The 14,494-nt window shown below is 40.1% G+C and overlaps 1 protein-coding gene across 1 annotated transcript in view; it reads right to left on the bottom strand.

The window, feature by feature from the left end:
• LOC122754698 (kinesin-like protein KIF28P) overlaps window positions 1-14,494 on the bottom strand; it is a 53,830-nt gene that overhangs the window by 266 nt on the left and 39,070 nt on the right. Inside the window, exons 13-23 of the mRNA XM_044003182.1 lie at window positions 13,220-13,343; window positions 8,288-8,432; window positions 7,488-7,606; window positions 6,234-6,341; window positions 3,802-4,076; window positions 2,463-2,597; window positions 1,552-1,718; window positions 1,197-1,291; window positions 642-786; window positions 183-353; window positions 56-66 (exon numbers count right to left, since the gene is read on the bottom strand). Of these exons, the coding sequence (XP_043859117.1) occupies window positions 56-66; window positions 183-353; window positions 642-786; window positions 1,197-1,291; window positions 1,552-1,718; window positions 2,463-2,597; window positions 3,802-4,076; window positions 6,234-6,341; window positions 7,488-7,606; window positions 8,288-8,432; window positions 13,220-13,343 (1,495 nt within the window). The remainder of the gene's footprint in view (window positions 1-55; window positions 67-182; window positions 354-641; window positions 787-1,196; window positions 1,292-1,551; window positions 1,719-2,462; window positions 2,598-3,801; window positions 4,077-6,233; window positions 6,342-7,487; window positions 7,607-8,287; window positions 8,433-13,219; window positions 13,344-14,494) is intronic.

Raw genomic sequence — 14,494 nt, 5'->3', positions numbered from 1 at the left:
TTACATAGAGCTCAACTAGGACCACATTCTACACCTCATTTCTACTGTTACCTACAGAAATTGTTCCTCACATTTTGGATAGGCAAAAGAAGTTTAGTTACTAAAACCTTCCAGGACACTGCTAAATAGATATATTGGAAAGAAAATCCATTTGCCTGTAAAAAATGGAAGTAGCTAGTTACTTACAGGAAGCCTGTGATGTCTTAGCTTGAGAAACTGTCCTCTCACTGTGTTCATGCTTTGGTAGAAAACTTTAAGAGCCTTGGCAAAGTCAGCATCATAGCTGGTCCGAGGAGTGTCCCTATGTGATGTTGACTGTACAGTTATCCTGGACGCACCGGATAGTTTATGATCTGAAATAGAAAGAGAAGGGAGTTGGATGGGTTTTTTTTCCAGGGTTATTCAATCCAATATGTAGGCATAGGCTACCCAAAATAATTAATAGTGGAAAAGTGAAAAATGTTTGTTTGCAAGACTTTTGCCATCCTGTCAGGTGAAAAATTTCATTAATACTGAAGTATTACACTACAGAGCAGCAAATAGATTGTCCTTCCATGACTTGGTAGTTAGAAAAGGAATGTTCTAATTAGAAGCCTATGATTGATATCTTAATATAATCAAGGTTTAAGTACATCACTGACCTTGTCCAGGACTGCATGCCTTTAGTGAATCCTTGAGAAGCACGTTCTCTTCTCTTAGGGCTCTGTTAATGTTTCTGAGAAGTTCTGTTTCCTGTTCTAACTTCAACAGCTTCAAGTAAAGTTCTGCCATTTGGTTTGGTGTAGCCTACAAAATAATTATGGCATGCAGGAACTTATTCTAGGCTGGTCTTTTCATAGATGGCCTAGCTAATTTTTTTTTTTTTGCAGGGCAGTGAGGGTTAAGTGACTTGCCCAGGGTCACACAGCTAGTAAGTATCAAGTGTCTGAGGCCAGATTAGAACTCAGGTCCTCCTGAATCCAGGGCCCGTGCTTTATCCACTATGCCACCTAGCTGCCCCCCTAGCTATTTTTTTTTTTTTTTGGAGATTATTACTTTTAGCATAATGTGAAAAATAAGTTACACTTCAGTTCTTTTGAGGAGTCAGGGGCAAATGAGAGTCACTTTGATTAAGATGAAAAAAAACATTCATTTCTAAAACAGGTGTAACCTGTTTTCTATTTAATGTATCATTTGAATGCACTTACCTTGTTGGCCTCCTGAGCTGTTAATGTTTTCATATTGTCTACCAAAATGTTGCCTTCCCATGTGATAAGATCTTTCTGAGTACAATTCAGTTCCGCACAGCCTTCTGTGGTAGGACACAGATTGTAAAAAAAAGAACCCAAGCTTCCCTTCTTAGTTTACTAGAGCAGACTACCACTGACCCTGTACTAATCATATTCTGGATTAGGTGTTAGGAAGCCACAGGAATGTGAGCAAAGACATGGCTATAGAATGAGTCCTACCCCAGACTGAAAAAGTTACTCTTCTCTTCTCTCTACTTCCATGGGTACACAAACTTGTTATCTAAAAAAGATAAATTTCCCTAAAAGAAAATTTAAAAGATACCTTGAAGACCCCATAAGTCAACAATTAGGGCATTTTTCTGTAAGTAATTCAGGAACTCGTGAGATGCATTTAGGGCCACAAAATGGACTGTCTCTTCAATTTTGGCATTCACATTTTTCCAGACAGGCTTTGTGTACAAAGTGATTGGAAGATCATAGACTTTGTAGCTGAAAAAAAGAACCCAAAGTGGACACTGACTATGGAGTAATTTTCATGAACAAGGACAAAGCTACTCCAAAATGTGGCTTTAGGATTGGCCACTCTAGCACTTCAGAAGCAACTAAAAGTTGCTTCCATAATCTCATTAAGGATGCCTTGAAATTGCTTCATATCTCAAAGAAATCAGTTATGTATATGTTTACCTCCTACATAAAACTTAAAAATGTTACTTTTTCCAGTAGATGTTTTAAAATCTTGATATTTTATAATTATTCATTATATATTGCTCCAGAAATATTTAAAAATATGAATACATATCCTATATGTTAGATGGTAATGTCCTTTTCCCAGTTCATTAGGAAAATGTGTGACTGCTTATATTAGGCTGGAAAACAGATAAACATGCTTTTAAAATAGCATGTTTCTTCAAAATAATATATGGGTATCACTAGCAGCCAGTTTTCTATTTTAGATTTGGCACATACAACATAATTCTTGGTGATATTTAGAAGAGATTCTTAATAAACCTAAAATGATAGATTGGTTTAGTGGCTGAAAATTCATGGCTTAGTTAAATTACATAAGGTATAATGTGGGTGTTAGCATGCACATGTGTATGAATGTGCTTGTAGATATATTATGCAGGTGTAGATAAAGAAGCCAAAGAAAACAAACAAAATGGGAGTGGCGCCTCATATTTAGACTACCAGGCTGAAAGAACACAGTTGCCAGGAACCAGTGGAGTGTAATACCCAATTTGTATGCCTCTCCTTGCATCTTCCTTGAGCCATTTAACACCAAGGCACTGTATAATCTGAATCTGGAAATCAATTCTCTTCCCAAGCAGCTCCAGTGGGTCAATAACCACATCATCCTCACCACAGACCCTGTAAAACAGGAGGATACTGATTACTGCCCTGAGGCATTGGGTTCTGGGAAATAGAGCCAAGGTGGTGCCTGAAAGAAAGCTAACTTCTTTAATGGATGCCGGAAGAGCTGTTAAGAGAGGAGGATATACCACCATTTCTGTGGTGACACTTTTAAGTCACCACCAGGCGTCTCCAAACTTTTTTGATCAACCCCTACCCTACTTCCCCACTTAGCATGGTGCTTCTACATAGTAAAAAGCTTAAGAAATGAATTTTTAGTCATTCAAATGCACATTTACTTGATTGTAAATTATATGTACTTCTACTGCATTGATAATTTTGTACATTATAAAACATTATAAAAGGATGAGATGAAGATGAACTAATATTTGATCCTTGAAGCAACAGACACTTGTACTTACTGAATAGGGGAGTGACATGGTCGGATCTCTATTTTAGGCCCAGTAGCTATAATGGATTAGAATGAGTATGTTAAAGAGCAGAGTGTGAAATTTGCACATACAGTTACTGGTGCAGTTGCACAAGTCATTTTTAGGTTATAATTGCTCTGAGAAGTTAACTTGCAGAGTAAAAGGGCCCATGTTCAAAGCTTGCATAGCCAATGGCTCTCATAGAGATGGTGGGATGCTACTTATCAATCAGTCATCCACCAGGGTCATGCCATGACCTTCGCAGGATGTAGTGCCCCCACTTTGGAGACAACTGAACAAGACCACCTAGCTGGCTCTGTTCAGTAGGCCAGAACAGGTTACTAAAAATAGCTTGTGCCAGAGACATGGTCTAAGAGGCATCAAAGTGGGTAGCTAAGTGGTACAGTGGATAAAGCACTGACCTTGGATTCAGGAGGACCTGAGTTCAAATCTGACCTCAGACACTTGATACTTACTGTGTGACCCTGGGTAAGTCACTTAACCCTTTTTGCCTCAGTTTCCTCATCTGTAAAATGAGCTGGAGAAGGAAATAGCAAATCACTCCAGTATCTTTGATAAGAAAACCCCAAATGGGTCATGAAGAGTCGGACTGAAAAATGACTGATCAACATTCCTCAAAGTACCCCAGTACCATCTGTATAATAGGTGGTCAGTTAATACATGATTAAACATGGCTCCAAGTCTAGCACCTTTATCAATAAACCGTATCACCTCCTATGAATTTTCCAAATATTAGCACAGTTTCAAAAGAAGAGAAGAAAAAAACCCACTCTCCTGTGCTGGAACATGGAATTATGTTGATGAGTACAATGGCCTCTTCTAGCCCTTCAGAGTTTAAAAGTTCTGCCTGCTCTTCGAGTTTCATGCAATAAGCAAGAGACTGGAGCCAGACATGAGCAGATCCTAAATGAATGGCCTCAATAGGATCCCAGAAGGGATCGTCATCTTGAGCTACAGAGATGTCCTCTCCATCCAGAAAGTGCTGGTAAATTTCCTCCATTAGGTACTTCCTGTTAATGAACTTGGCTTTAGACCATATCCATACCTGGAAATGCAAAAGTAAAATCAGCAACATTTTAATGATTTTTAAAAAAAACTATTAGGATCAAACTATTTGTATCCTAACTGGATGAATGAATGTTGTGTTCTCAGGTAATCAAGCCTGGGAGAGTTGTTAAGTCATTTAATTATGTCCAACTCTTCTTGATCCTGGATACCATATTGTCCATGGGATTTTCTTGGCAAGGATATTGGAGCACTTGCCATTTCCTTCTCCAGTGGATTAAGGCAAACATAGGTTAGGTGACCTGCCCAGGGTCACATAGATAGTAAGTGTATGGGTTTGAACTTAGGATTTCTCAAGTCCAGCCCTCTTACCAACTATACCACCTAGTTGTCTCTGAGTAGGCATTTCATAAATATTTGTTGAATTTAATTGAATGGGTCAGATATAACAATGGAATGGGCTATCAGTTTACAAAGATTAAGCTACTGCTACAAGGTCATAAGTAGGAAGTATGTTGTGATATACTTGTGATTCAACAAGTTTCAACTCTGATGCAATGGCTGGCCAAGCTTAGTGGTGCAGTCTGTGATCACTAAGGGGAGGCTACAGGGCTCAGACCCATAATCTTGGATCATTCCCATGTCCAAACAACTGAACTCACATCCACACTTGGAATCCCAACACTCACAGTTCAGGATAACATATCCCAAAACACATTCACAACTAGAAATGAAAGCGACCTTAGAGGCCATTGAGGCTAACCCTCTCATTTTGCAAGTGAGGGAACTGAGGCACAGAGAGTTAAAGCAACTTGCTCAGGGTCAAGGAATCACAGAATTTGAGAATTGGAAGGGACCTCATCAGTCATTTAGTCATTTTTTTGTTTGTTTTTGTGGGGCAATGAGGGTTAAGTGACTTGCCCAGCGTCACACAGCTAGTAAGTGTCTGAGGTCAGATTTGAACTCAGGTTCTCCTGAATTCAGGGCCAGTGCTTTATCTCCTGCGCCATCTAGCTGCTCCCCCCACCCCCCAACCTATTCTTGAAAGAAATTCCAGGGGCAGCTAGGTGGCGCAGTGGATAAAGCACCGGCCCTGGATTCAGGAGGACCTGAGTTCAAATCCAGCCTCAGACATTTGACACTTACTAGCTGTGTGACTTTGGGCAAGTCACTTTTAACCCCAATTGCCTCACCAAAAAAGAAAAAAAAAGAAATCCCCACCAGACAAGTGGTATGTCTATGGATAGGCTTTGAACCTAGACTTAGATTACATATAAGAAACAATTTCTGGATTTTTTGGGGGGGGCAATGAGGGTTAAGTGACTTGCCCAGGGTCACACAGCTAGTAAGTGTCAAGTGTCTGAGGCCGGATTAGAACTCAGGTTCTCCTGAATCCAGGGCCAGTGCTTTATCCACTGTGTCACCTGGCTGCCCCCAATTTCTGGATTTTTAATGTAGGAGTGAGTTGACCAAGGAAATTGTACAATTCTCCTCCATCTTCACCTTCTCCTCCACTGCATAGCAGCGGTTTATAACCAGTATTAACCTTTCAAACAGTGACAGTACATAAAGAACTTGGTCTGAGTCAGGATGACTCTTTTTCCTGAGTTCAAATCTGGTTTTAGAAACATTAGCTATGTGACCCTCAGCAAGTCACTTAACCCTGTTTGCCTCAGTTTCCTCAATGGTAAAATGAACTGGAGAAGGAATTTGCAAACCACTTCAGTGTTTTTGCCAAGAAAACCCCAAAAGGGGGGGGGGGGTCACAAAAGAGTTTAACACAACTGAAAAACGATCCAACAACAACCTTTCAAACTGACAAAAGAATAGGAAATTGGGTAAAAAGCTTTTGGGAAAACATTTTCTTTCTTTTTTTGGGGGGTGGGGTGGGGATTGTGGTATGTGTCTATGTGTGTGTGTGTGTGTGTGTGTGTGTGTGTGTGTGTGTGTGTTAGCAGAGGAGGGTCAGGGTGGATAGCTTCATTTCTTTATTGGTATCCTCTGAGATCTGCATTAATCTCATGTTTGTACTCTTTGCTTGGTCTACCTTTTGAATAGAATTTTCAACGGCTTTTTTTTATCTTTTGCTCACCTACATTTGTTATTTTATTCTCTGCTTCCATGGGTTAAGGAAACATTTTCAAATGAACCATGTCACGTACAAATGAATGTTGCCACTTCTTCCGTGAAGCCTCACCTCCTGAGTCTCTCTGTTGGTCACCTTTACTACGACTTCCTTTTGCAGATCATAACCTTTGGAATCAGATGATGCCAAATTCTTCACTTTTAGCTCCAGTTTAAGCCCCTGGTAAAGAAAACACTTTTCAAATGGCTATTCTAATGTTATCAGGCTTCAAAAACATATTCTCTATCATCTTACCTTTCCACATGTAGCTAAGAAACAAACTTTGTCAAGTGAACTGGCCTAAATGTTTTATTCCTGCTCAAACCCAAGCTGCAGCAAACCATTCATGTTGGCCCAGTTCATCAGTCAGGTTCTACTTCTTGCTGACACAAATCAGCTGTATGACCTTGAACAATTTCTGGGGCCATGTTTCTTATTTAAAATGAGAGATTCTACTAAATGGTCACTAAAGTCTCTTCCAGCTATAAATATATGATCTTATAAAACCAAGGGTGTTCTCTTAATAACAACTCTAGTTTTATTGTATTTTTTGAGACTGGGTTTCCCTATCTTAGCCAGGCTGGAATCACAGTGGTTGGCCCCAGTGCTGATCATCATGGAAGTCTGGACCCATTCACTTCCTATGTTGAGCCAGTTCACCCATCCTTAGGGGCAGCCTCCCCACCTCCTGGGGTCTCTTAGCCCCACTGCTGTTAAGACCACTCCAGCTTAAGCCATCCACCAGCCTCATCCTCCCTGGGTATAATTCAAGAGTTGTAAAAAAATGATCAGATTCATTTACAATTCTACTGAATCTCTCTGGAGATTCTACACTTCTATCAGGGCAGTATTCGTGACACGGTCTTCATGGAAGTCAAGAGATTCTGAATTTCTGAGGTGTCTGTTTAAATTTAAAATATTGCTGCTCCATGCTCAGTTCACTCCAGTCCATATGGTTTTGAGTTGTCTTCCTTTTGGAGAGAGAAATTGATACAGATTTCATTGATTTAGAGGCAGAAAGGGTCTTGGAAGCTATCAAACCCAAATCCCCTCATTTTATATGTGAGGAGACTGAAGCTGATCAAAGTTAAGTGACTGGTCCAGGGTTACCCATCTAGTAAATATTTGAGGCAGGATTTTACCTCAGGTCTTCCTGACTCAAAGCTCAGCACTGCTGTGTCCTCTGGCACCCAATTGCCTATACCCGAGGGGTGTGTATATGTAAACAAAAGGCACACCCAGAAAAGGACTAAGTAAATTAAAAGTATAGTGTATTTGAGGGGACAAAGAGACACTGGCTGAGTTACACTAGCATAGCTAAATTACCTTCATCAGCTCTTCACTCATTTGATTTGCTTCTGCCACCAAGGGTATTAATTTAATATAATCCTGGAATACAGCCAGAACACTGGGATCAACTTTCCCATCTTTATTATTTACAGCACCTTTTAAGAAACAGAAATTAAATCAGAATTAAGTGAAATTTCATGTAGCAAGTGTAGGAGTTCAAAAGACTTTTTCATTCATTCATTCAGGTATGCCAAGAGTACCTGCCAAAGGAAAACATCTAGAGGTAGGAGAGAGAAATTACTTTGGATGATTTATGACTTTTTTTATCAGATAATCATCTTATCTCTATTACTCATGACCAACGACACTGCCAGGCAAATTTAAGGCTTTTTGTCTTCTTTTATGAAGGAGAGGTAGCCTACAATATAATAGAAAAAGTATTGGATTTGAAGTGGTGTCAGACAACTCAGCTTTTCATACCTCATCTATAAAAAGAGAGGTTGGACTAGATTAGGGCTATGGGCCATATCTCAAAATAATGTTTATTTTAAATGCATAAGATATAATACATAGGATTACAAAGAAACTAAAAGTTAGTGAAAATAAAGATGTAATTTCTGCTCCCTCCCCCATCAAAGTTCACAAACACCATGAAATCTAAAGAGCTTACACATGGCATGTGAATCTATCTCCATTCTGGGAGAGATACACAATGGAGTGGCATTTATTGGAGGACAATTGTTGAAGAAGAGATGAGGAAGTTACTCATAACACAGACAATCACTCTCAAGTAAATGCAATGAAAAACATCAACAAGTCACGCAAGTGATGCTTACCAAGTTTATCTACACTAACTCCCTCTGCTGCTGCAAGTTCAGACTGAAAAAAGTCATAATCAAACCTGGCCAAGTCATCATGGCTACGTTCAGAAGGAAACCCAATGTAGAGGTAGGCACTGTTGGATCCCAAAATAACTCGGTCCTAGGGAAAAGACAGTGTATCAAAGGAGCCCCAACATCCCACCTTATATTAAATATCACCGTTTTAAGAAGGATTTATAATTCTGCCACAAGCCTGGAGGGGGTGGAGTCCAAGGCATAGGAACAGAGATGGAACTTCTGATTTTATTGCTACAGGGAACTCCCAGATGGGGAAACACCCTCCACCAGTTCAAGTTGGCACCTTCCCTATAATTTATTGTTTTAGAGAATTGACTAGAGCACTGAAACATTGTGGAAGAAAGGCAGGGTGGTATAATGGATAGAGAACTGGCCCTACAAGGGAGATGGGGGGTGGTGTGAGGTGATAAATAAATGGATTATATATATGTGTGTATAAATATATAAAAAGATATATAAACATATATGTGTGTATATATGTATATGTATGGGGGGGGGAGAGGGGGAGAGGGAGAGAGAGAGTGTGAGCGAGCTAGCACACACCTGAGCCTATATAGCTGAAAATGAAAACAAGATACAGCACTTGGGGGGGGGGGGGGGCGAGGCAGGCAATGAGGGTTAAGTGACTTGCCCAGGGTCACACAGCCAGTAAATGTCAAGTGTCTGAGGCTGCATTTGAACTCAGGTCCTCCTGAATCCAGGGCCAATGCTTTATCCACTGTGCCACCTAGCTGCCCCAACATAGCCCTTTTTAGAATCCCCCTGACTGCCCCCACATTCCCTTCAAAGACATCATATCTTGGATCTGAAGCATCACAGAACTTCTGAGTTAGAAGGAATTCCAAGAACATCTAACCCAACTCCCTACTTTTACAAGTAAGGAAGCAGACCCAGAGAGATGGCGTGACACATGGAGAGTCCTACAACTAACTAGGTGATAAGAAATGCAGAGCCAGTACTCCAGTCCTTTTCCCAGGCTCTATTACATCACTGTCTCTTTTTATTTCTCTCTTAACAATCCAGTTTTTGACATTCCACTACAGTGGCTCTCTCCAAAGTTACTAATGGCCTCTTAGTTGCCAAATCCTATGGTCTTTCCTCAGTCTTCATTCTCTCTGACCTCTCTGCAGAATCCTAGCACCGCTGATCCCTCCCTCTTTCCTCCTTCATCCTCTGGGGACACCAGCTCTCCTGGTTCTCCTCTATGACTTCTCCGCAGTCTCCTTTGCTGGAGCCTTCAGGATTCCCTTCTGGCCCCTCTTCTCTTCTTTCTCTTCTACTTCACTTGGTGATCTCACACCCCCACCCCCAGATTTAATTACCATCTCTACTATGCTAATAATTCTCACACCTACCTACCCTGCTCCAGCTTCTTTGCTGACCTCCATTCTCACATCTCTAACTGTTTCAGGCATCTTGAGCTGAATGTCTAGCAGACTTCTGAAATTCAACATGTCCAAAACCAAACTCATTACCTTTCACCCTAAACTACTCTCCCCTCCCACCGTCCCTGTTACTATAAAGGGCAACACCATCCTCCCAGTCTCTCAGGCGCACAACCTAGGAACCATCCTGGATTCCTCTCTATCTCTAATTCCCCACATTCCAGCTGTTGCCTGAGCCTGTGGATTTTACCTTAGCAATCTCTCTCTTCTATGCTCCCTTCTCTCCTCTTACATTGCCACTACCCTGGTATAGCCCTTATCACCTCACACCTGGACTACTGCAATAGCCCTGCCTGCTTCGAATCTCTCCCTACTCCAATTTAGTCTTTTTGTTTTGTTTTGGTTTGGTTTTTTTGGCCGGGCAATGGGGGTTAAGTGACTTGCCCAGGGTCACACAGCTGGTAAGGGTCAAGTATCTGAGGCCGGATTTGAACTCAGGTACCCCTGAATCCACTGCGCCACCTAGCCGCCCCTCCATTTAGTCTTAAAGCAAAGGACTGACCCGTGTCACCCACCTAGCCAATAAACTCCAATAGTTCCCACTTACCTCCAGAATCGAATACAAAATCCTGTTTGGCATTCAAAGCCCTTCATAACTAAATCCCCTCTTACCTTTTCAGTCTTATACCTTTCTGCCTGCCAGACTCTTTGAACCAGTGATACTGGCTTCCTTGCTATTCCATGAACAACACACTCCATTTCGTGGCTCTGGGGATTTTCTCTGACTACCTCTATACTTAAAATGCTGTTTCCTCATTTCCACCTCTTGGCTTCCCTGGCTTCCTTCAAGTCCCAAGTAAAATCCCATCTTCTACAGGAAACCTTTCCCAATCCTTCTTAATTCCAATGCCTTCCCTCTGTTAATTATTTCCTATTTGTGCTGGATATAGCTTGTTTAATACATATTTATTTGCTTGTTGTTTTCCCTATTATATTGTGAGCTCCTTGAGGGCAGGGGTTGTCTTTTGTATCCCCAGTGCTTAGGCACACAGTTGGTGCTTAATAAATGTTTATTAACTAAATAACCAACAGAGGAATGAATCAGTCAATAAGCATTTATTAAGCATCTACTATGTGCCGATTATTCTTACATTAAAGCTAAGGAAAATGAAGCTCAGCTAATATCTGACCTTATCCAAGATGACCTGAAGAGTAGAGATGAAGGAAAGACTTAGACTTCTTCATTTACTTTAGCTCTACAAATAAGGATGCGGATAGAGCACTGGCCCTGGAGTCAGGAGTACCTGAGTTCAAAATCCGGCCTCAGACACTTAACACTTACTAGCTGTGTGACCCTAGACAAGTCACTTAACCCCAATTGCCTCACCAAAAAAAAAAAAATAAGGATGCCCCCACTACTGCTACCTCATATCCCACTTTTTTAATATTTTATTTTTCCCCAATTAGATGTTAAAACAATTCTTAACATTTTTTGAAATTTTGATTTCCAAATACTATCTGTCCCTCCTTCAACTGTCCCCCTCTCAATCTTCAAGCAATCTTCATACCCCACTTTAACAGTTCCCTATAAAATTCATGATATACATCTCAAAAGAACAAAATTAATTCTTATGTGGTTAAGGTCTTGCTTTGCTTAACACTCCAAGTTGGATTAGTAGGTTAAAATGCTTTTACAAAATTAAACCCTTGTGGGTTGGAATGATAGAAAGGGTCAAGACTTGACTCAGAGTCGAGAAAATATAAGTTTGAATCCCAGCTCTGTCACTTACTGGTTATATGTGTACCCTACAAGGGATGGTCATCACTCCTAAACCTGCTAGTTAACTTGCTACTATTTTCATTCTCATCATCCCCAAGTTCTATGGTGATATAGGGGTGTATTTGCATATTTCCTTTGTAGGACTAAAATGACATCTATCTTATTTAAACAACTAGCTCAGAGCCCCCACTCTGGGTTATTAAATATTTATCAAACTGAAGAAACCTCTTTTCTCATAAGCAGTTTTTCATTTTCATTTTTCACTACATACCAAAACCTTTAATCCACCAGGCTTAAGCAAATATCAAAGTTGCTAGTTATACAATTCATTAATAATGTAAGCAAAAACATAAAACATAATTATTTACCATGTTTTATCTGTGAGAAAAGTAAAGTCACAGTTAGTTATCTCTACCACACTTTGACTTCTCATTTCTGAGACAATTTCATCATTCAACATCTCTAGATAGCATCCCAAGTTTCTCAAGTATGCTTTTCTTATTTATTCATAATATAAAGGTAAAATTTAGTTGTTTCTTGACAGGCATCATCTCTAACAGTCTCTCTAGAACAAGTAATCCATGGAGCCCTAAGTGACCATGAAACTTCATGGGGCCAATGAATTTTTTTAATATTTCGATTATTTTTTTTCAATATAATTTGATTTCTTTGAAATGCTACGTATTTTATCTTATGTATCTAAACACATTATTCTTCTAAGCATTTTTTTTTTTAGTGAGGCAATTGGGGTTAAGTGACTTGCCCAGGGTCACACAGCTAGTAAGTGTTAAGTGTCTGAGGCCGGATTTGAACTCAGGTACTCCTGACTCCAGGGCTGGTGCTCTATCCACTGCGCCATCTAGCTGCCCCTTAAACACATTATTCTGAAGGGGTCTCATACATGTCACCAGACTGCCAAAGGGATCCATGACACCCCAAAAAAGTTAAGATCTACTTTGAAACAACAGTTAAAACTTCTGGTCTCCCACAAATTCCTCAAAGGACCGTTAAACTGAAACCAATCAAGATCCAAGTTCTCTTAAAGAGACAATAACAACATCTAGTTACCGTAGGAGACACAAGGAAGCTGGTGTTACATAGAACTGTGAGTCATTTCATCTCCCTGGCTCACAGTTCCTCATCTGTGAAATGAGGCTTATGTTACCACCTACCTTAAAGGGTCTAAGAAGCAAATATAATATGATATACCTAAATAATATGTCTAAAAGTATACATAAAAGGTAATATCCCTAAAGTAGAAATACCAGAGAGATGAAGTCATGTATGCAGGGAAGCTAGGTGGCATAACGGATAGTACTGAACTTGGGGCTAAGAAGACTGAGTTCAAATCCAGCCTCAGATACTTCCTAGCTGGGTGACCCTGGCAAGTTACTTAACTTCCTGGAGCCTCAGTTTCCTCATCTGTAAAAGGGAGTCTACCTCCCAGAGTTATTGGGAAGATAAAATGAGGTAACAATTGTAAAGTGTTTTGCTGTTGCTCTTATACAGCACATCTCTTTTGGGAGGCAGAAAATGCATTAACCTGGAATCTTATGTATTTATGTTTGTTTATTTATCCATCCATCCATCCATCCATCCATCCATCCATCCATCCATCCATCCATCCATCCATCCATCCATCCATCCATCCATCCATCTGCTTGTTTGTTCATTTACTTATTTATTTACAGATGTATAGGTTACCAAATGCTGTAGCTTTGTCTTTGTGACTGTTGGCACACCATTTATAACAACTCTGCACTTGCTCTGTGGTGTCACTGTCACTTCTCCAGCCATGTTGGTGAATGTAGCATGTTTATCAGAAATTCTGCAAGGACAGAAGATTTATGGGTCACTAATAAGTTATCATTAAAAACAAATGAAATGGGGGCGGCTAAGTGGCGCAGTGGATAAAGCACTGGCCCTGGAATCAGGAGTACCTGAGTTCAAATCCGGCCTCAGACACTTCACACTTACTAGCTGTGTGACCCTGGGCAAGTCACTTAACCCCCATTGCCCTGCAAAAAAACAAAACAAAACAAAACAAAGTGTCTTTCTTTTCTATTCCTCAGAAAATAAAAAAGCAAATAAAGTCTGTATGTTAGGAGGAAGGTTAAATGAAGATAGAATAACAACAACAATAATGATAGCTAGCATTTACATAGTGATTTAAATTTTTCAAACCACTTTACAAATATTATTTCATTTTATCCTCACAACTGTGAGAAGTAGTTACTATTATTATCCTTATTTTCCTGATGAGGAAACTGAGACAGATAGAGCTAAGTAAATTGCCCATAGTCACACAGCTAGAAAGTGTCTGAGACTAAATTTGAACTTAGATCTTCCTGACTTCAGGTCCAACACTCCATTTGTTTTGCCACCTACTTGCCTACAATGTATTTATTCTGTGATTGATGAGGGTAAAGACTTAACACTTGCACATATAGAAGGGCATGTATTACAGGTTGGAAGGATCCAGTATAAACAGATAGTAGTTATAGGAAAAGAAATTTTTCAGTCTTGAGAAAAGGGAGAGAAACAGCAATCAGACCCATGATTTCAATGGTACAGGGAACTCCCAGATGAGGAAATTCCTTCTGCTGACATGGGTTTTCACCTTCTTTGCTACTTAGCCTTTTAAAGAGTTGCCAAACAACTGAAAGGTTTAATGACTTGCCCAGGACCATACAGCCAATATGTGACACAGATGGGGCTTGAACCCAGGTCTTCCTGGCTTCAAGGCTAATTCTCTGCTGGGCCACACTACCTTTCCTTGCTTTGATATTTCTAGTCTAAATAAAACTTAGTCTGTCTCAGATTCAGCATTTAAAGTCTAGCTGGGCAGGAACAGTCAGTACTAACTCTATTGGCATAACCTTTGAAAATTAAGATACTTCTACAATGAGACCTCAGAGGACTTTTATGGAGAACGTGTATGTGTGTGGGGTGTACATGTGTATATATATATATATAAAA

The sequence above is a fragment of the Dromiciops gliroides genome, chromosome 4 (genome assembly GCF_019393635.1).
Source record: "Dromiciops gliroides isolate mDroGli1 chromosome 4, mDroGli1.pri, whole genome shotgun sequence".
Taxonomy (NCBI): Eukaryota; Metazoa; Chordata; class Mammalia; order Microbiotheria; family Microbiotheriidae; genus Dromiciops; species Dromiciops gliroides.
This window is presented reverse-complemented; position numbering and strand designations above follow the sequence as displayed.